At 34.8% G+C, this 22,449-nt stretch overlaps 3 protein-coding genes across 10 annotated transcripts in view; 2 read left to right on the forward strand and 1 right to left on the reverse strand.

Moving 5' to 3' along the window:
- LOC143903146 (uncharacterized) overlaps window positions 1–22,449 on the forward strand; it is a 38,327-nt gene that overhangs the window by 5,569 nt on the left and 10,309 nt on the right. The window lies entirely within an intron of this gene.
- The window catches only part of Pfas (phosphoribosylformylglycinamidine synthase), a 42,487-nt gene continuing 20,864 nt past the window's right edge, over window positions 827–22,449 (reverse strand). For 4 of the 7 annotated variants that reach the window (XM_077416584.1, XM_077416585.1, XM_077416583.1 and 1 more), the window contains 4 exons: window positions 15,235–15,479; window positions 10,407–11,122; window positions 4,533–6,239; window positions 827–1,236 (listed from right to left, as the gene is read on the reverse strand). In XM_077416584.1, the coding sequence (XP_077272710.1) occupies window positions 999–1,236; window positions 4,533–6,239; window positions 10,407–11,122; window positions 15,235–15,479 (2,906 nt within the window). In that variant the 3' untranslated portion in view covers window positions 827–998. Of the gene's footprint in view, window positions 1,237–1,555; window positions 2,186–4,532; window positions 6,240–10,406; window positions 11,123–15,234; window positions 15,480–22,449 lie in introns of all 7 variants that reach the window. The other 3 variants (XR_013258620.1, XR_013258619.1, XR_013258618.1) reach the window with 3 other exon arrangements.
- Window positions 15,504–21,781, forward strand: LOC143903145 (uncharacterized). Of its 2 annotated transcripts, none has more exons than XM_077416588.1 (4): window positions 15,504–18,918; window positions 19,608–19,750; window positions 19,823–19,988; window positions 20,478–20,662. In XM_077416588.1, the coding sequence occupies exons 1-4, from the start codon at window positions 18,730–18,732 to the stop codon at window positions 20,496–20,498; spliced, it is 519 nt and encodes a 172-aa protein (XP_077272714.1). In that variant the 5' UTR covers window positions 15,504–18,729; the 3' UTR covers window positions 20,499–20,662. The 2 variants fall into 2 exon arrangements, with proteins under 2 accessions (XP_077272714.1, XP_077272713.1); XM_077416587.1 differs by having other exon boundaries at window positions 18,690–18,918; window positions 20,522–21,781.

Consider the following 22,449-nt stretch of genomic DNA (forward strand, 5'->3'; position numbering starts at 1 on the left):
AGGGGTAGGAGGCCTGGGAGGCATCGGGCGACGGCGGAGCGACCGTGGGGTGAGTAGTTGTTAATCGTTTATTATATTTTGCCGCCTTGTCAGTTCCGCGGTAGACTCCGCCACTTTCGTGGTTTAACTACGGTGTAATTTCGGGCCGAGTCCGATCTCCGGCGTATATGCGAGATAATTCTTTGTGATTAAATATTTTATTCTATTGAAAAATACATATATAAATTTTATATTAAAAATGTCGCCGCGGAGAAAAAGTGTATGTACAATAAATTTTATCGACTGCACATCAAGTCTGGCTCTTATTGCCTATTTTAATTCAAATATTTTTATATTCTGAGCCTCTAAATATCATAAATATATTTATCTTTATCTAAAATTCTCCATGATTAACTGTATCCTGTAATGATTCACTGTGATCCATGCTCTGATCCACTGTGACTTATGCCGGGGGTTAAATGGATCAATTAACATAGTTTCGAAAAAATATATACAGTAAAAAATAGTCCAGTGATATTTATTTTTCAACTCTAAAATATATTACTTTAGACAATGACCTATTAAAAGAAAAGTGTTTGTAAATGCCAAAAATTCTGGAGATATGTTTACTAAAAAAAAAGTGAGCCACTGTGCCCCACGCTCCCCTACACATAATCATAAACCTTCTTGATAGCTTTTTCGTATTCAGGAGGTCAAAATCTACAAAAAATACTATCTCTTTTATCTTTTTGGGCAGAAATCGGCCTTTTTTAGATACCCTCCTTTGAGTGGACTGTCTGGGACATGTAGTTTGTATTAAATTTAACACAAATTTGTCTGTGCCCCGTTACATTCATTAATTATTTATTTATTTTAATGTCCAGATTTTTATTATTCCTGTTGAGTATACATATATAATACAAATCTTGTTAAATATAAAAAATACATAAACCAGTAATAAAGTAAGTCATAATAAAGTTTTTCGATTAAATATGTTATTGAATTTGATAATAAACTTTTTAATTGCATTCTTGGCACCAAATATATGCATTGTCGAAAAGTCGCTGCCATGGCGATGATTTGTAGTTCCATTTTGCTGGTTTCCAAGGCCATTGCCACATTTGAGTACACCTTTCCGGATGTGGCATCATTGCTAAGTGACGGCCATTTTTCGAACAAATTGCAGCGATACCCTTCACAGAACCATTCGGATTCATAGGATAACGTTCGGTTGGATTGCCATAATCATCCGTGTACCTACAAATATAATATACAGAACATACAAAACAATCTAAAAAATATTCTAAAAAGAGTGCAAGTAAAAACTTGCACATTGCTTCTTCATAGTTTTTAAGTGGGCAAGTAGAAACTTGCACATTACTTCCTTACAATTTTTAAATATACAAATTATAAATTTGCACGTTGCTTAATCAACATTTTATTTCGCTCATAAAGCTTTCTTTTATAAGGAAGCCTGTTTTTTTTATGCATAATTATTATTCTTCTTCTAGAATATCGGCGATCAAAAGCATAAGCTAAACTTTATCAACCGCTTTTCTGAATAAAAATGTTGTACTCTGTCCGAACCACTGCCGCAAGTTTTTGTGCCATGATCTTTTGCGTCGACCCGGACCACGTTTCCCCTCAATCTTCCCCTGTATAATGTTCTGCAATAGTGAATCCATTTCTAAAACCAAACTGAGTGTTACCCAAGTTTTCCTCACACTTTTTATATATTTTGGTATATATTACCTTGAGAAAGACCTTTAGGACGTGGCTCATCAAACTTATAGTTCTGTACTCTCTGCAGTACTTCGCGCCAGACTTTTTGGGCGATGTCACAAAGGTGGATCTTAACCAGTCCTGTGGTATTATGCCAGTCTTGTAGATGGCATTAAACAAGTAAACCAGTAAGTTAAGAGATGTTTCTTCCCTTAGTAATTGCAACATTTCGATGCACAAACCGTCTGGATCTGGTGCTTTGCCTTCTTTGCTGTCGCCATTGCATGTTCCACCTCGGATCTTGTTGTCTCAAGTCCATCATTCCCCTCGCAGCAGTGCTTCTCCCTTCTCTCATCCCTAAACAGTTCCTCAATGTATCTTCTCCATTCTATTAGTTTCTCCTCAGTGGCAGCCAATACATTGTCACGTTCGTCCAACAGTAACGCACACTTCCTGCTTCTGTCCCTCCGGTAGCCTGTTTTACCTTTTTATGCAAGTTGAACAAGTCATGCTTTGCTTCTAAATCTTTGCATAATTATTAGTAGATATTTATTAATTTGGCTTCCTCACAGAAGAAGCTTTATGAGCGAAATAAAATGTTGATTAAGCAACTATAATTTACTTATAATTTGCATCCTTGAAAATTGTAAGGAAGTAATGTGCAAGTTTCTACTTGCCCACTTAAAAACTATGAGGAAGAAATGTGCAAGTTTCTATTTGCACACTTTTTTTATTGTGAGAAACTTTCTTGCGACTAATATCTGTTATACTATTACAAAAATCAATTAAATAATTCATATTTTTACTAAAATGATCCCTACTAATTGCGGATATTTCTTATTTTTATTTTGTTCAATCGATTAGTTAATTCTTCCACGAAAGTAATGTGCAACTTTTTAATTTACACACTTTTAAATTATTTTTTCTAATTCTGTATCGCGTTGTATTTTTCACAAGTAAGGTAGTACAATTATGCTACTCTCGTCCGGATGGATAAAAGAAGTTCAATTTATACTTAGTTTGTCATGATTCGAATTTTGGTCCCTGTATAGGGTGGGTTAACTCCATTGCGCAATATTAAAACATTTAAGGATCATCTACAATAGCCGTAAAAGTATGCAGTGAGACATAAGCAGTAAGCTATTGACTAATGAGATTTTTACAATTCAAGAATAATCGATGTGGTCAATATTAAGAGGGTGGTTGGCGCCTAAGAATAGTGACGATGAGTAAGGTGAGTAAGTGAAAATGTAGCAATAGTAAGTGAGTAAAAGAGAACGGGCTGTTTATTAGAAATAAAACGCCCTACATGCTGAAAAAAAGATAGTAAAAGTGCGATAATGAGTTAGTGATAAAATAGCAATGGAATACAAGAAGAAGTCGACCGGAAAATTATCGTCAACGAAGAAAGTAATCATCCTGCAGGCTAGGCCCAAGAATTGGAAATGGCATTCAAATTTTGAGATATCGAGCTTAACTTTTTTTTATGGATAGAGTATCATTAAAGGTAAGTTGGTGTTGAATTTGGCAATGATCGGTGAAGGAATTACCGATTTTTGCCTAAAGAGTCTACAAGTTATACATACCTAATCTTATATATAGAGTATCATTAAAGGAAGGTTGTTTTGAATTTGACAAAGATATTGGTGAAAGGGTTACCGATTTCTGCCTAAAAAATATATAGGGTAGACCGAGGCGAATCGGATTACTAATTATCACGATAAAACAGTTTGTTTGAAACGAAACTCTAACAAAAACTGTCTTAAAACTTATATTGATCCGATTCGCCTCGGTCTACCCTAAGTTATTTTATGGATAAAGTATCATTACAGGAAGATTGTTATTGAATTTGGCAAAGATCAGTGTGAAGGGATTACCTATTTCTGCTTAAAAAGTGTATAAGATGTACATGTAATTTTACATAGTGTATCATTAAAAAAAGGTTGTTTTGAATTTTGCGAAAATCGGTGAAAGGGTTACCGATTTCTGCTTAAAAAACGTGTAAGTTATTTGATGGATAGAATATCATTTTAGGAAGGTATTGAATTTGGCGAAGATCGGTGAAAGAGTTAGCGATTTTTGCTTAAAAAATTACATGTATAAGTTATACATGTAATTTTGTATAGATTATCATTAAAAGAAGGTTGGTATTGAATGTGGCGATAATCGTTAAAAAAGTTTTTCTTTATACAATTTTGAATTTTTTGAGAAATGTTCGTGGTTGCTCTAACTTTTGCCAATTTTGAGATATTGGACTATTTATAATTCTATTATATTCTTCAGTCTTTTCTACCCCTATTTCATATATAATTTTTTAAGATTTGGTTGATTAGACCCAACTTTATACGCGATTATAAAGGTCTATATGCAAAATCCACATATGGATCATGTAGCCTGAACTCCTAAAGTTAACATCGATTTAACATTGCGTCGATTGTAAAACCCCACTTGTGCTACTAAGCTAACCCTCTATCAATTCATAAAAAGAATAAATTTAAAATTAAAAAAATGTGCAAATTAGAAACTTGCACATTGCTTCCTCCTCATTACAGATCGCTACCATTGCTTCTATTTTATTTCGCTCATAAAGCTTCCTCTATGAGGAAGCTAAACTAATAAATACTAATAATTATGCATCGAATAAAATACAAGCTTCCTCATAAAAAGAGCTTTGTGAGCAAGATAAAATAGGAACAATGGTAGCAATCTGTAATAAAGAAAAAGCAATGTGCAAGTTTCTAATTTGCACACTTTTTTGTTACTTCCACAAAAAAATTTTCAAATATAATAATTTGTTTGTTACAAATATATGTTAAAATGTGAGAACATACCTGATTGGTAAGCAGTTATTCTGTTCAAGAATTTTCAAAACTTCTTCACGAAAAGTGAATCTCCCTTCTCCATGAGCCACCCATACACCTAGCACGCTATCCTCCATGCCTTTTAACATGATCGAGGGCGAGTTCTTGATTCTAACAGTGGTCCACCTGCACTCGAATCTCTCCGACAGATTATGATCCAAGCAAATTCCTGGTCTGTCTTTAGTGTTCTCGTCACCTACCCAGCCTAATAGACTCATCAACTGGCAACCATTGCAAACGCCCAAACTGAAAGTATTTTCACGAGCAACAAATCGCGATAATTGTTCACGTAGAGATGGATGGAAAAGGAAACTGGCTGCCCATCCCTTGGCAGAACCACAAACATCAGCATAGCTGAAGCCTCCAGGGAAGATAATACCCCTAAAGATATCCAACGTAATTCGGTTTTTCAGCAGATCTTGCATCGTAACATCCCAGATATCAAAGCCGGCTTCCAACAAAGAAGCTGCCATCTCTCTATCTCCATTAATTCCTTCCTCTCTTATGACGGCTACTCTGACACGCTCCGAATCCTTAAGTATTGAATGAGATCTAACAGGGTCAAAACCCAGACAATAAGCTGGAATAGTTCGTTCCCTCAGACTGGAAAACTCCTCCAAGGCACAAATGATGTTTGTTTGATAGCGTTCTAGTTGATAACTAGTTTCTTCCCAAATGTTCATCGAATCAATCACTGTAGTGCTCAATACAATCTCATTTCGAACTTTAACGACTATCTTCGAGCTCATTCCAAGACCCACGGACTTTCCGATTGAATATACTGGAACTCCGTAGCACTGAAACATTTTTATCGCTTCATTTTGATATTTTTCATCGATTTCCAATATCCAACCAACTTCTTCGGAAAATAAAACGTCAATGACAGGTGCAGGTTTATGAGTTATATCAACGTTTATTCCTGAGATTCCAGCGAAGCACATTTCTAGAAGACAAGTAATCAATCCACCATCACTAATGTCGTGACCAGCGAAGACCTTCTTATCGGCGATTAGTTGTTGCGTAGCATTAAAGGCATTTTTGAAAGCCTGTGCATCTTCGACGTCCGGCACATCATTGCCTAATTGATAATAGACCTGAGACAAGGCTGTTCCTCCAAGCCGGCTCTTGCCATAAGACAAATCAATGAAGAGCAAGCAACCTTGTCGTCCTATAGCGGGAGCTTTAAGATCGGGAGTGACTACCTGACGAATATCGGGACACGGTGCGTAGCAAGATATGACGAGAGCACCGGGTGCCTTGACAATATCCTTATCGGTACGTACGGCCATGCTGAGCGAATCCTTACCGCCATCGATTGCGATCCCAAGTTCCTTCATCAGTGAACACATCGCTGAACAAGCCTTGTAGAGTGCTGCACCTTCACCCGGAAGCTTTGCTGGCCACATCCAATTGCCACTACACTTGACATCTTGTAATGCGGAAACTCGCGCGAATACTAAATTGCTAAGAGCTTCGACTACTGTCATTCGAGCACCAGCTGCTTCGTTCACTAATCCTTTAATCGGCTGTTCGCCAATGGAAGTTGCGATGCCCTTCGTAGAAAAATGCGAAATGGCTGTCACAGCAACATCTGCTAGAGGAGTATGCAATGGACCAACACATTGCTGCTGAGCCACTAAGCCAGTCACGCAACGATCTACTTTATTCGTTAGATACCTGGTAAGAATGCAATACCAAGTTTTTAAATTTTATTCACATCATATACTTGAAAAAATTGAAAAATTAGCGATTATAAATTTAATAAGAAATTTTTTAATAATTTCACAAAATTATGTAAATAATTGAAACGCAATACAAATATTAACACTGCTATTGTTTATTATTTATATTAGAATAAAGAACATCGGAGGAAGTACTATATTAGTATAATAAAATTTTTTATATATTCATGTACTTTATTCTTTTTTAAGTATATATATTATATATATTTCCCGAATTTTTTTTTTTTTTATTCTCTTATACAGGCATGTAATTTTGTAATTTAAGAAATATATTTAATTGTTTCATCACACTCCCATTTTAACGAGCATTAGATATATTATAGTATAAATCAATATGAATAGCGTTATTGCTTATTTACTTTTTTAATAATATCTTTATTTCTTATTTAATCTTAGTATACACTTTTTTAGTATATACTTTTAAAAATTTCAATGTAATATATATCACTAACAAAAATATATAGTACTTCTAAATATTTTATTCATACTATGTCCTATATAAAACTGTCTAAACTAAATAATCATATAAATACGGTTGTACTTCTGTTAATGTTGTTAATGTCTTTATTTGAATCAGAGATTTTTTGTTTATGACGAAAAAATCCGCACATTCAAGAAAAGATACTTTTAACGGAGCAATTAAAACAGTGCCTTATATTTTCATGTATTTGGGGTCGCTGAATTCAAATTTCAAATCAAAATTGTGAAATTCAAAATGGCAGATTTAATATTGTAAACTAAAAATGCAAAAAATTGTATAATTTGCATAAAAAATTATATTTAAAAGTTTTCGAAACCGTTGATTTTAAATTCAAAATAAAATTTCAAGAATTTAAAATGGTAAATTCAATATAATAAACAAAAAATTCAAAATATGGTTTAATTGCATAAAAATATTTAAAGAGTTTTTGAAGCTATTGATTCCGTTTTTAAAATTAAAGTTTGTTTATTTTAAATGACAGATATAATTGCCAAACATTTAAAATATCACTAGATTTGCATAAAAAATAATTTATAAGATTTTATAATTAGCCAGTTCGTCAAGTATGCAGAAATATGAGTCGTCAAAGCAACTCTGTGTCTTTGTTAGAATTTATGTTTTTTTGTTCTTTGATATGCAGCATTTCCGATATAAGTTTCTTATGAAAGTTAGGTTCAGAATCACGTTGCACACAACTCTTATGGAAATTAGATTTCGGTAAAATTGGCAGAAACTTTGGAAATAAATAATTTATGTGATGCTGATCAAAAGTCACAATAGGCATGCAAGATTCACAATAATAAACAGTTTGGGCGCTATCAATGTTCAAAAGTCAAAATAAAGTTGTGGTGGCCGCGCGCGCCCCTACCAAGATAGCAGCACGGTAATTAGCCACGTTTTCTCGCGAGCGCTCGACCACGCCGACGTAAATATATGAACAAATTCGACGGCAATATCCATTGCCCTGATCGACACTCTCACCGACGATCTCATCGGACGACAAGAGTTAGGTTAGGCAGGCATATAGTGGAGTGGCACCATCGCGACTCGCAGAGAGTCACATGGTATTTTTGGGGACGCATCCTCCACATACCATCGTTACATCCAACCATACACCGCTCTTCATCACTATCATCCATGATCGACATCGACATACGTATCCCCACAAGGTGTTATTTTATTAATACTAGTGGGACAGTAGATTTTGATGAAATTGGTTGAAGCTTCGGAATTAGATAGTTTATGTGATGCTGATTGAAAGTTATTAATGGACAAGATTCACAATAATTGACCGTTTAAACGCTATCAGTTCAAAAGTCAAAATAAAGTGTTATTTCAGCACTATTGTGTGACAGTCTTTTACAATGTATTATTCTGTAGATCACACAACTTATTCTTTTTATTAATACAAAAATATGTATTTATGTAAAAAAAATATGTACATGCGTGTATGTACACACATATATGAATTATAACCGCGGAATTTTAACCACGCCGTCATGCCTCGGCCGCACAAAAAAAAGAAGTGTCAAATCAACATTGATATACTTGTATATACGCAAGAATATATAATCTTGAAATGAGATTATATTGCGTTAAACAAAGAAAACTTGCTTGAATGAAGTTATTTATGTAGTTAAACGAAGTTTTATATATGGTTCAATTAAGAAAAAAAAGTTGAAATTCTTATAAAAAGATTATATATTATTGCGTACATAAAAGTATATCAGTGTTGATTTGATACTTTTTTTTCTGTGCGCCAGCCGGGCTTCATATATGTAAATGCATGTACATGTTTTTCACATAAACACATATTTTTGTATTAACAAAAAGAATAAGTTACGTGATTCTACAGAATAATACATTTGTAATTCACTGTCCCACAATAGTACTGAAATAACCTTGTTTTGACTTTTGAACGCTGATAGTGTTTAAACGGTCGATTATTGTGAATCTTGCCCATTATAATTTTCGATCAGCATCACATAAACTATCTATTTCCGAAGCTTCAGCCAATTTCACCGAAATCCAATTTCCATAAGAGTTGTACAGGAAAGTGGTCCTTTAGTAATATGTTCAGAGATCACAGAATGCTTAGATGGGTCCGTTTCAATATTTTTGCGTTCATTGATTCTAAACAAAAAAAAACGGGATAATTTCTAACAGACACAGAATTGCTTGACGACTCATATTTCAGCATACTTGACAAATTGGCTAACTATAAAATCTAATTTATTTCAGTTAATCTCACGCATAAAGATGTATATACTTTATTAAAATAAAGGAATTGTCGTATGTGTACAAATATAAAAGAAAAAAAGGCCAATAATTGAGCAAACAAAAAATTATTGGCAAGAATGTTATTTCCGGGGCCCCTCAATTTGATAGGTGTATTTGATAGATCTTTCGCTGAGAAAAAGAATGCCGCAAACCACAATGCGCTACGATGCACATTGAAAACTATCACATTCAATTTTTCTTGTCAAATATATAATAAGTGATAACAGACTTCCAAATTACACTGTTCCTCTAACAATTTCTAATTGTTTATACGATTTTTTTTAGAACTTTCTTTACATATTTTGACTATCTAACCAAAATCAATAACATTTTTTATGACTTTAATTCTTACTATTTGACCCGATTTGTTCTTGCTTCCGACCGAGGAATTAATTATATAAACATTCTAACCGCGGACTACGTTTTATCTTGGTCTTACACTCGGACATTATATAGATCCAACAACTATCTAGTTATGTATCGTCATGCTTTCAACTGTAATGTGGTTTCTTGACCATGTTATTGAATTTGTGACTTTCATCTCATTTTCTCTGTTTACTCTGTTTAAACGTTTGACTCATTTCAATCTGTTCTCTATGTTACGTTAAAGTATTAAATGTTTAATTTGTACGACTGAAGAAGACTTGGTGAAGTCGAAACGTACCAATTTATAGTATATATGCAAATTAATAAAGTAATTATTTAACATCTATTGTTCATTATATATATATATATATAGCCCCTTTTCATTTCTATTTTTGTACATGAGCGTGTTCACTCCTTGATTAATTTTTATAAATTTTTCCGCCATTTTAAATTTTGAAATTTTGACCTCAAATTCAGATTTAGCGAATCAAAAAATCCTCAGAAAGCACCTTCTTCATAATTTTATTAACTCTTTTGTTAAAACCATTTTTTACCCACAAGCATTTTTTTCACCTAACAAGGGGTTAATAAATATGTACAAAATTAAATGCTCTTTAAGTATTTCTTATAAACAAAATTTAGAATTTTCAAAAATTAAGAAAAATAAGGGATACTTAAAAAATATATTTATAAAAAAACTAAATTATTATAAAAGTTAAAAACCATTGAACATTTATTTTAAATATTATTTCCTATTGACCATGTTTGCTTAAAAATGTAAAATTCAATCTTTTATAACAAAGTATTTCATTTTTGTAACGTGCAAAAAATGTGGATACTTTATTACGAATTGTCCTATAATATATGTAAAACTCATAAAAATCAAAAAGCAACACTTGCATCTTTTTCGCTATTAATAAAAAATAATATAATAATATAATAAAAAAAATATATAAATAATAACATAAAACATACCGCTTGCTAGCTATTGAAGGAAGCCGTAAAACTCTATCCAACGCGCTAAGCACAGTTAATCCATTAGGCAGTTTCATTGGAAATCTCTGCAACGGCATCTCACGTAAATTAAAAACCTTGCAAGGCATTTTTCCAAGAATGACCTCCAACTCTAGGTTTACTGGATGCTTACTGCTATCTAGGTTTTTGTCTTCGTTATTTAGATATTTTGAAATATCGCAGTTCTCTTCCTCAGAAACAATAATTTTTCCATTTCCCGTAACAGTGCCGACAAAATTGATTGGACACTTTTCACGTGCAGCGATTTTCTTCAATAAATCGCTGTCCTCCGGCTTACATAAGATTGCGTCGCTCTCTTGGTACTCCGCACCCCAAAGCTCCAACGTGCTGATACTGGGATCACCAAGGTCAAAATTTCTCGTGAAGATAACAGCACCGGCAGGCTCCACTAACTCCTTCAAGACATTTCCGTTGCCACCAGCACCTTGATCATGAATGCTAAGAATCGGATTATCATCACCCATCTCTGCACACGCGCGCACAACGCGATTCAATTTTTGCTCCATTTCGGGATCGCCGCGTTGCACAGCGCCGAAGTCCAGTTCCATGCTATTGTCACCTTGCACTTCCATAGAACTTGCTGAACCACCACCTACACCAATTCGATAAACAGATCCACCAATCTTAACTACTTCCATACCTCGCTTTGCCGGAATCTAAGACAAAACATATAGTAGTTATATTAATAGTAATATATAATATATGTATACATATAATAGTTACACTAATAAATATGCAGTAGATCGTACTGCTATAAGTCTTTTGACAAAAAAATGATTTTTAAACAAAAAGATTGCGGTAATTATACAGAAAGAGGGCAGCCTCATGTATAACCTTGAAGGTCACTTAGGAGAATGACCTTGACCTTGATATAAGGTGTAAAGCAACTTTCAGAAGGTTTTAGCCGGCTGTTCAGATATTGCGCTCGAATTCTTTTCGCGTTTTGCAAACACCCGATCGTTTCATTCAGATATGCTTGGTTATCTCTGAGTCACTTCTTTATTCAATGACTTCGCAGAGCCTCATTTAATGCAGGCTACCTTTTTTTACATAGACGGTTCAAAATCCAACTCAGATAATCCGGTTGGATCCAGCGTTTACTCTCCTACTTTGAACATAATTATTAAGCATAAGCTCTCTTGCGACGTCTCTGTATTCTCGGCCGAAGCCTGGGCCATTTACCAGCTAGGCCGTCATAATTATCGTCAACCGTCAATATATAATAGTAAAGTGTTACGTCAATATAGTTACGTATGGAAATTTTACCCTAAAATTTCAAACGACGCACATTAGAATTTTTGAACGTTTTAGACGACGCACGCTAGCTCAGAGTTCCAAGTATAAATGTTTAGTTTATCTTTCGGTTATCAAACGGCTGTTGACAGACTGAGGCCCAGATGGGGTCTAAAACTACGCTTCTAGAAATTTCTAGAAAACCTCCCCCCCTTAAGACGCGTAGGAAGTGGTGAGAATCTCGCGCGGGTGGTTCTGGCTATTTCGGATATAAATAGGGCGGAAAACGCCGCAAAGCGACACACATCGTTTTTAACTTTGATTCTAACGACACTTCAATTTCGACTCCAGAAACATCGATTTTTAACTTTGTTTCGAACTCTTATTTGACTCCAGACAGTCACTTCTAATTTCTAACATTCGACTGTACGTTTAAGACCGAACATTCGCGATCGATTCTGGGACTTAATCCCTGTACTCTTATATTTTAAGACCGCGTTTCACGCATAACTTAGTTTTGTACTAAGACTTAAAGAATAAAGGTAAGAGAAGTTTGAGAAAAGAATAAGCTTGAAATCTGTAATCTCATCTCGTATTTGTTGAATCTTTAATTTACAAATTTACTACTAAGATACTACTCGAATTTTTTGTTAACAAAGAGTGTAGCGATTTGTCCTTTTTGCTGACGAAGAGTGATGTAGCAAACTGGTACTTTTGTTGTCAAAAGGCGTGGCAATTACGGAGTTGATTCTCGGGAATTGCAATAATCGTTAATAATTCCCGAAAGTGAATTTGGCCATTTGGCCTCTACGCTGATGAAGAGTGTAGCGGATTGGCGCTGACAAAGAGTGTGGCAATCAATCAAATTCATTTTTGAGAACGCGGCTGAATGATGAAAAAGGGAGGTAGACGAGTTCAAATTAAAAGAATTAGGTTCCAGATCAAACAAGCTATTACTTCTAATCAAAATCCTTTCTCCCTCCTCCAGAAATTGCAACAATTAGAAAACGCATCTCCGGGCCATTTAAACCTATTTCTATTGATTTCATAATTGATTATCCTAATTATAATCAAATAAGTAGAATTGATCCTCGTTACAAAACTTATAAAGTTCGATATCTTTTCGGTCCCGAATAATAATAATAATCATCACACAACTTGTCCAAATCCCTGATAAATTACTTAAATGCATGGACCGAAAAACGGACAAACAACAGACAGAACGTGACAAAAGCGACAATCTTATCGGACTCTAAAAGCGTGCTAGAAGCTGTTTTTTCTTGGAGAATTCCACATCCCAATTATATTATTTCCTTAATTAAACATAACCTTGCAGAAGCTACTTCCTTAGGTATTGAGATTGTGATTATTTGGATTCCTGCCCATAGGGGAGTTAAGGGGAATGAAATTGCGGATAAGGCGGCTAAATCGGCCGTTTTTCACGGTTTTAAACACCATTTTAAAATACCCTATCCTGACATGTGTATTATAGTAAAGCGGAAACTAAACAAACGTTTTCATAGATAATCCTCACGCGAGAGAGGTAACTTTTATTTTTCCATATATAAATTTACAGCCAGATAAACCTTGGTTTTACTCTACTTTTTTAAGGAGAAAAAAATTTTAAAACAAAAACTTATAATAAAAATTTTAAAAAATTTAAAAACAAAAATTTATAAAAAAATTTAAAAACAAAAACTTATAGTAAATAAATTTAATTAAAAAAATTAAAAACAAAACATAATTTAAATAAAAATTAGAAACAAAAAATTAAATAAAAAATAGAAAAAATTAAAAAATAAAAATTAATAATTAATTTTTTTTAATGATAAAAATAACGAAGCAGATGATAAAACGTAATTTTTTTACATTTGACATGGATTAGGCCTACTGGGGACACCATGTAAAAAAAACGCGCCATGTATCTCAAAGGTGGTGCGGAAATGGATACAACGCTCAACGTACACATTCGTCAGTTTGTATTTCGCAAACGGTTCATCGTACGTAAAAAATAAATAGAACCATTTTTGTAGAAAATTTCATGATCTTTCTTTTTTGTAACCACCTTAATTGACCTCCGAGCCATACAAAACAAGATTTTCACAGAAAACTGATTTTCGTGACCTTTGATTTTGAATAACTTTTTTAGCCCTGCCGATATCGTTCTCTATTTTTAATATGTTATTTAAAACAACAAAATAAAGCGATTAAAAAAAGTAGGATCTAATTTTTTTGCACAAAAAACCTAAAATGACTGGACTATTTGGGGGCCGCTAAATCCCTCTTATTTTGCTAGACTCATTGCGTTTCAGACTTTGCATCATTATCTCCGCTCGTAAGATACGGTGACAAAAAATTAAAACCCTTTTATTATATAATTCAAACCCAAGCTATCGATTAAACTTACTCCAAACTTGGTCGGTTCACGTATTCACCGTATTCACCGTTATTCACCGTTATTAAACTTCGATAATCTAAGTATCTCTCAACTCGTCAGCTTACGTATAGACACACGGTCTGTATCTCGCTGCACATATACTTACAATTAGCGCAAGATAAAAAACGCGTCACCGATTTCAGTAACGCACAACGTGCGTTATTCCAATAGAGGCGTGCGCCGCGGCAATTACGCCAAAGATTAGTGGCTTGAGATACGTATATGCGCTCTGGCGCTTGGCGCAAGAATATTGTAACGCGATTGGTGAATCGGCAGAGAGATGCTGCCTCGACCTGCAATAACCGGCAGTCATTCAAAGGCCTAAAATAAAGTCGTTCCATATATCAAAACGTGTTTGGCTTGCATCACCCATATCCCTTTCCTTGCCCTCATATCCTGTCAGATATTTCCCCGTGCAAAGAATGTCATAAACTCTGACTTATAAAAAGTCAACTTACTTATAAAAATTTCTTAATAATAATTTCGAAATAAATCTAGCTTATAGAAAAATTATAATATAATCAGAGATAAACCTAAGAGCGGCCATCGGAAATCGTTTTGATGCTGTTTCCTAATAGCTCCCGCACACGGGACGCGGAAGCGCTTGCCGCGTGACAAGCAGGAGCAACGCGGTAGCTAATCAAAGTTTGATCGAGTTTAACTTTTTCTGCGCGGCGGAATATTTGGTTGGCTATGACAACAACTTCCGTCGCGCGGCAAGCGTTACCGCATTCCGTGTGCAGAAGTTATAAGAAAGTGCAACTCAACTATGTCCGTTTCGTTCGGTAATGGTATATTGTTCGTGTCCGTGCTATGGTTCATGTCCGAACTACTCAGATGGAAGATAGTCAAGATGATTGTTGGTTCTTATCTAATTCATTTATTCATCTCATTTGACTCTCATCTCGACTATCTTCCATCTGAGTAATTCGAACACGAACACGAACCATGTACCGTTACTGAGCAAAACAGACGCAACCGTTGAGTTGCATTTCTCAGGAGATAGGCCGAAAATGCAACTTTCGCTGGCTTCAGAAAGAACAAAGGGACGTGGCCGCTATCAGGTTTCTCTTTGTTATAATTAATAATAAGTCTTACCTTCTTAGCTAGATTTGCATCTATAGTTCCTAATCCCCCACTGAACATTATAGGCTTGATCCATTCTCGCCTAACCCCTGCATCATCCGTCGCTCCATAAGAACGTACAAAACCAGATATTACAGGCTCTCCAAATTTGTTTCCATAATCAGAAGCACCGTTGCTGGCTTCGATTATTATTTCTAACGGCGATGCTAAGTTACCGGGATAAACTTTATCTTTTTCTTCCCATGGCAAATCATAACCTAAAAAATATAAACAATTGGCACACTGAGAATAATAAAATAACAATGGGTGCGTTTAGGAGACGCAACCGTTGAGTGAGCGCTCAGTGATTACCTAACTTAACTTAAGTGACATGTATTTCAAAAAAAGATGTAAAATCTTTAAATTAAATACATATATACTTTAACAAAATTATTATTATAGCGCGTAAAAGATGGACGTCAACAAAGAGAAAATTCGGTATATTTTACAATTTTGCTTCGATAAAGGCAAAAATGCAAGCCAGGCGGCTGAAATTATGAATAGTGTTTATGGTCCCGATACTGTCACAACCAATCGCACGCAATTTTGGTTTCGTCGATTTCTCGCACAAGTAGAAACCAGGGCTTCTATGAGGAGGCATCATGAAATTACCTTTGAAATGGCAACAAATTGTAGAACAAAACGGTGCATATTGACCCAAATCGAACAATCCTAACTATGTTAAATAAAGCCTTGAAATAAACAAAAAAATAATGGATTACTTTTTCCCCAACCTAATATATTGCTTTAAAAAATAATTGTTGTGCAACTATTTAAAAAAAAATAAAACTCAAGTGGTTCGTATCTTTGTATTCCCATTCAAGTGTCTTCCCATTCCAATCCAAGCTTTAATTCTTTTTAACAAAATTATTATATAATATTACAAAGAATCATTTTAATCACAAAGAATTAAAGAGATAACAGTACAAAATAAAAATATTTAATTAAAATAAAATAAATAAATTCTTGTAAAAAAAACTTGGCGCTGCTAGACCTCAAAATTTAATAAAGTACTAAAATTTTGATTGAATTTAATAAAGTACCAAATTTTTGATTGAATAAAAAAACAATAAACACATAATTTAAAGAAGCATATGCAGCGGGAGTAAAAAAAAATAATTATCAACTCGAATAAGAATTATTAAAGACTTTACATTTTTATTTTAATTAATAAGAATTATTTACTGGTTATATATATATATATACATGCAAATGTCGGATTATCCGATAGATGGCATTCGATGAGATCCGCTTCTCGTATTTAAAATATGACAAACGATAGTATAAAGAACGGTACATAAATCAAGTGTATGGTACAACTTATATCAGTTGTATCGAAGTCTACGCTTACAATAAAATAGCACACAAGTTTAAATTGAATCGATATATTTATGGTTTTATAGCATTTTATATCCCTTCATAATTTTTAATTTCTCTGAGCAGATCTGGATACATTCAGTAAATAATTATATCTCAGCAGATCAAATTATATCTGATTCTTTTTTCCCGGGTAGTTATTTGTTATAAAAGCATTTATATTAATTTGCCTTATATCTAAAATACAAAAGACAATCTTGAGTATCTAAATAACTGAGTATCTAAATCAGGTACGTAATAAGTTTGGTCGTGTACGAGTATTTCGGTCAAATAATGGCCGGGAATTTATAAACTCAATGTTATTGAACCAGTTCAAGCGGCGTGGAATTACATTGCAGACATCAACGCCGCACACTCCACAACAGAATGAGAAGGCCGAGAGGGAAAATAGGACCCTGGTGGAGTCTATGCAATCAATGATCTATGGTCGACATTGTCCAAAGTTCCTATGGCCGGAAGCCGTGTTAATGGCTGCACAAGTTTGTAATCGAGTGACCACAAGAAAAAGCGGTAATAAGACGCCGTTCGAGCTCTGGAATGGAAGAAAACCAAGCATAAATAATCAGCAAGCCGTACAATGAACTCTTGGGATGTCTCCAGTTTGTAGTAAACCTAACGAGACCGGATGTTGCATTCGGTGTTAACATGCTGAATCACTTTAAATCAATTCCGGGCGAACAGCATTGGATAGCCGCAAAAAGGATCCTGAAGAAAACAGCAGATCTTGAAATCATTTATCGTTCTTTATCAAATAAGGATAATTTCAACTCATTAATTACCTACAGCGATGCGGATTGGGACGGAGATCAAGACGATCGGAAGAGCACAAATGTCTATGTGATGATGTACGGGAATGGACCAGTAATGTGGGCATCACGAAAGCAAAGAGTCAATGCTCTCTCAACATTAGAGAGCGAATATTTGGCCGCTGCCAGTGCAATACAAGAAGTCAAGTGGTTGCGTAGGCTACTTGTATCAGTTGAAGGAGCGATAAAGAAAATACTTCGATGTGACAATCAAGGAATGATAATAAAGTACAGCGCGGGTACGGAGCAACATCAAAGGACGAAGCACATCGATAATAAATATCATTTCGTGAAGGATAAGATTAAGAGCGGACGAATTACAATGGAATATGTGCCGATAGACAAGGAACTCGTTAACAAAGGCACTTTCCAAAGGAGTCTCCATCAAATTCAGAAATATTTTAAATTTTATCATGACATTTTTAATATAAAATATGAGATCTCATAAAATATTCACTTTTCGATAACTTTAACTTCATACTTTTATACGTAGAATAGTGGAGAAAGGAATCGAATAATAATATTGATTTTTACATTTGCAATTTTGCAAAATTTAATACGTCTGTAAAATGCAATAGAATTTTCTAAAATACAAACCTAATTTTTTTAATTTGCAAGGAAAAGTCCATATTTTACTATGACTGTCATGACAGTTGTGAAAAAAATTTATTCCACCCCGTAGAGTGTCAAATTATGAATTTTTTGAAAACAAAACATCCTAATTTTTGAAAATAGCAAGAGAGAAAGATCAATTCAAAATCTAACAAATGCTTCTTAAAGTACAGACTTTACTCTTTAGAACAAAAGACATTTTCAAATACGACAATTTTTGCGGAAATATGCTTATTTAAATTTATGCGAAATTTTGATATAAATTGAAAGTTGCCATAATTTTGACCTGAACATGACACACACTATATACACTTATCATATTTATTTACTTATTTGAGCTTACTTATTGAGCTAGTCTAGCGTTAAGTGTTTCTGCATTAAATATTGCTTCCTCATAGAAGAAGCTTAGTTTTTGTAAACTTTGTATATGAACCTGTGATTGCGTATAAAGTTGGGTCTAATCAACTAAATTTAAAAGAATTATAGCGTTTTTCACTGGGAGAACTAGTGCGCACTGAGTGCGCACTCGCCGCAGGCAACGTGTTTCACTGGGCGTTTCGGTGCGCGCGAAAACGGTGCGCGCTGTTTCATTGGGAAGTCTAGTGCCGAGTTTTTGCACTACAGTGCAAAAATTCGGCACGAGCTCCGAGAGACGGTGTCAGTTCAGTGCAACATGGCTGCGTGGGATGATGACAATGTTTCAAATTCACGAGATGCACGATTAGCATTTGGAGTATTAAATTTGCTTTCTTCGTCATCATCCAGTAGTGATGAAAATGACTTATTATTAAAAGAAGTTCCGCGGAAAATTCCAAAGATCAAAAATTTTGTTCAAGTGGTGCATAATCTTACGGATAAGGATGTAAGTACATATATATTTATTTTGTTTCTGAAGATTATTATATTACGTGAAATAATAATATATGTATTGTATAAATATAGTATAAATATTATATACAAATATATTATATTATTTTATATTTATCTATTCACATAGGTTTTTCCGAAATGAAAATTGATTCCTAATATAAAGCATGTAAGCCTGGCTGGACGTTCTCGTTATTATTTAAAAGTTTTTTTTTTTTTACAATTATAAATATTAGTTATTATTCGCATATATTACAACAAACGTTTCGACTCTCCGTTTGGGTCTTCCTCAGTATTCTTTCGATTTGTAAACAATAATGTCCTCAATTCTAGTGCAAGGACTGATTAAAATAATAGGCAAGCGAGAAGAAAATCAATAAAAATGTATTTGTCTTAAAATCTTGATCACACATTTGTATTGTAAAAATATTAATTAAAATATATTTATCTTAAAATTATTAATTATGTATCACATTAAACATATATAACGGATTGCGGATATTATTTGTTTACAAAGGAACACTAAAAGGATCCGAACGAAAGGTCGAAACGTTTGTTGTAATATGTATGCGAATAATAAATAAATATTTTTAATTTCAAAAAAAGAAGATCCTTAAACATAATAAGGACATCAACCAGATTTACATGTTTTGTATTAATAATTAAATTATATTATTGTTACAGTTCAAAAGTCATTTTCGCACTGCAAGAATAACAGCTTACAAAATAATAGAAATTTATGAACATTCCGGATTCTATCCACTTGATCGGAGTCACGGAGGTAGTGAACCTACCACCGCAGAATTGGATATTTTATCATTTTTGTGGTAAATTGATATTTATTTGTATTGAACTACTACTCATAATTTCTGTGTTAATAGTAATTGAATACTTTATAGGTTTGCTGGGAATAAAGTCTGCCTTAGAGATGTGTCGCAAAGATTTGGAGTATGTCATGCAACAACTTTCAAGCAGAACGACCAAGTGCTTAACTTTTTAATTGACATGGCTCCAAAGATTATAAAATTTGGAGACAATGAAGTTTCTGCAAACGAGTTCTTACAAGTATGTTGATCTGAAGATAATTAATATTGTAATATGTGTGTATATATATATATATATATATATATATATATATATATGTAAACCAGCTTGTAAAGCGCGCCACGAACTCATATGGCACTTCGTTTCGCGTGGAAAGTGTATGCGTGAACTATTTCGATGTATATATTAATCATTTATGCCTTCCAATACTCAAAATTGCTGCTATATTTTCGAAACATTTTTTGTTAATAACTTTTTAACGAATAACGAGCGCGGGCTAAAACCTTCTGAAGGTCACTCAGAAGGGTGACCTTGACAACATACTAAAATATCAAGGTCATCCAAGATGGTCCCCCCCATCTAAACAATTACCAAAAAAAGAATTAAGCCGTACAATACTCGACAAAGAAGCGATGGCGATGGTCTACGGATTTAAAAAATTTTATGAATTTATTTTTGGAAAAGTGATTATTCTGAGAACAGATAATAAGGCTTTGCAATTAATTCTAGGCCCGCGTAAAGGAATACTGATAACAGCCAACAATCGTTTTCAGAAATGGGCTTATTTCCTATCAGGATTTTGGTACACTATAGAACATGTCAAATCTGAAGCAAATGCAAATTGCGATGCGTTATCTAGACTTCCAATTGAAGATAAAGATAACGATATACTGTTGTCAGAGTTAGAACCAAATTTTTCGCATATAAAATTTTTCGAAGAAGGAGTACAAACTTTTGATCACAAAATGTTAGCAGCCGAAAGTAAAAAAGATAACACGGTTAGCAAGATAACAAAGTATGTATTGAGCGAATGGCCAGATGCGAAAAAATTATCGGATGACGAAAAGTGTTACTATTCAAAGCGATTAGAATTAACAGTTGAAAAAGGATGTTTATTTTGAGGTTTACGAGCCGTCATTCCGGAAAATATGAGATTGTCAATATTAAACGAATTACACGCCACGCATCTGGGAATTGTAAAAATCAAAATGTTTGCGCGCTCGTATGTTTGGTGGCCAAGAGTAGACTCGGATATAGAGACATTGGTAAATAAATGTAAAATTTGTTTGATTCAACATACGCCATTAACGACGTAACCTTGGCCGACGAAAACATGGAGTCGCATTCATTGTGATTTTGCTAAGCCATTTTACGGTAACATGTATTTGATTATTATTGATGCGCACTCAAAATGGCCTGAGGTAATTTTAAGAATAATACAAAGACTTATAGGCTGATAGAAGAATTCAAAAGCTTGTTCGCGCGTTTTGTATTACCATTGCACTGCGTTACGGATGGAGGACCGCAGTTTAGAAGCGTACAATTTCACAATTTCTTAGAGAAAAACGGTGTAAAACATACGTACTCGTCTCCATACCATCCAGCTACAAACGGAGCTGCGGAAAACTTCGTACAAATCTTTAAAGATAAAGTCACAAAAATCGTTCAGGGGGGGAAAGACACTGGACACAGCTGTAAATATGTTTTTGTATGATTATCGTAGTATCGAGCATTGTATTACGCGTAGAAGTCCAGCGTATCTAATGTTTAATCGCGAATTACGAACGTGTTGTAATGCGGAAGCCGAGTTGGCTTCATTGTGACACTAAGCTGTCAGCGTACGAGTTCCGGCTATTGCCAAAGACATCTTAGGTGGCATTCCGGGCTGCACCAGGTCGCCGGGCGATTGACCTGAGCCCAGAAGCAAAAGCGCTGACAGCCGAATCAGCAACAAGAAAGCGACTCCACACGTTAAAAGGCCCGCCCTTCCGATAAGCGGCGGGCAGTTACCACCGAGAGCACGAAGCGCGTTATTCTGTGTATCGTATCTTTAACCAGCAAATCAGGGTTCTGTAAGAAGTGAACCAAGTGTAATCAAAACCAGCCGTTTATTAAACGCCACTGTTACAACCAATCTGGTCAGAGAGTGTTTATTTCGCCTTCCTGCGGATCCGAACGAACCCGGTGCCAGCCTTGAGCTCCCATTCAAGGCGCAGCACGACAAACGCGATTTGATCTTTTGAAGCCGAATGTAGCTGAAACGATTAAGGAAAAGCAACGCGCGCAAATTGTAAGTAGAGCAGCTAGGAGCAAAGTTGAAGTAGCTGTAGGTGACGATGTCATGGTCGATGATTACAGCATAAGAGCCGATAAGCAAACCGCAGGTAAAATCGTAAAACAGACTTCGCCATCTACGTACGTCGTGCAGACTGATAAAAGTGCAATTCAAAAGTGTCACATTGATCAGATAATTAAGGGCCAAGCGAGCAAGCCGATATTGCGTCGCTCTCTACGCTTTCAATAGAGCTTAAATTAAAAAGGCGGGAGAGTTGTGATGTATCACGGAACGCGGTACGATAGCGAACAATAACACCGACACGCTGCGACGGAGTGAGCGGAGCAGCGCCGAGCGACAACGAGGCCAGTACACAGTCGGCTAGCAAGGCGCACACCGCGTGTTCCCAAGCACGATGTTAATAAA

This window comes from Temnothorax americanus, unplaced genomic scaffold (genome assembly GCF_048541705.1).
Source record: "Temnothorax americanus isolate GAGA-0224 unplaced genomic scaffold, ASM4854170v1 Scaffold43, whole genome shotgun sequence".
Lineage (NCBI taxonomy): Eukaryota > Metazoa > Arthropoda > Insecta > Hymenoptera > Formicidae > Temnothorax > Temnothorax americanus.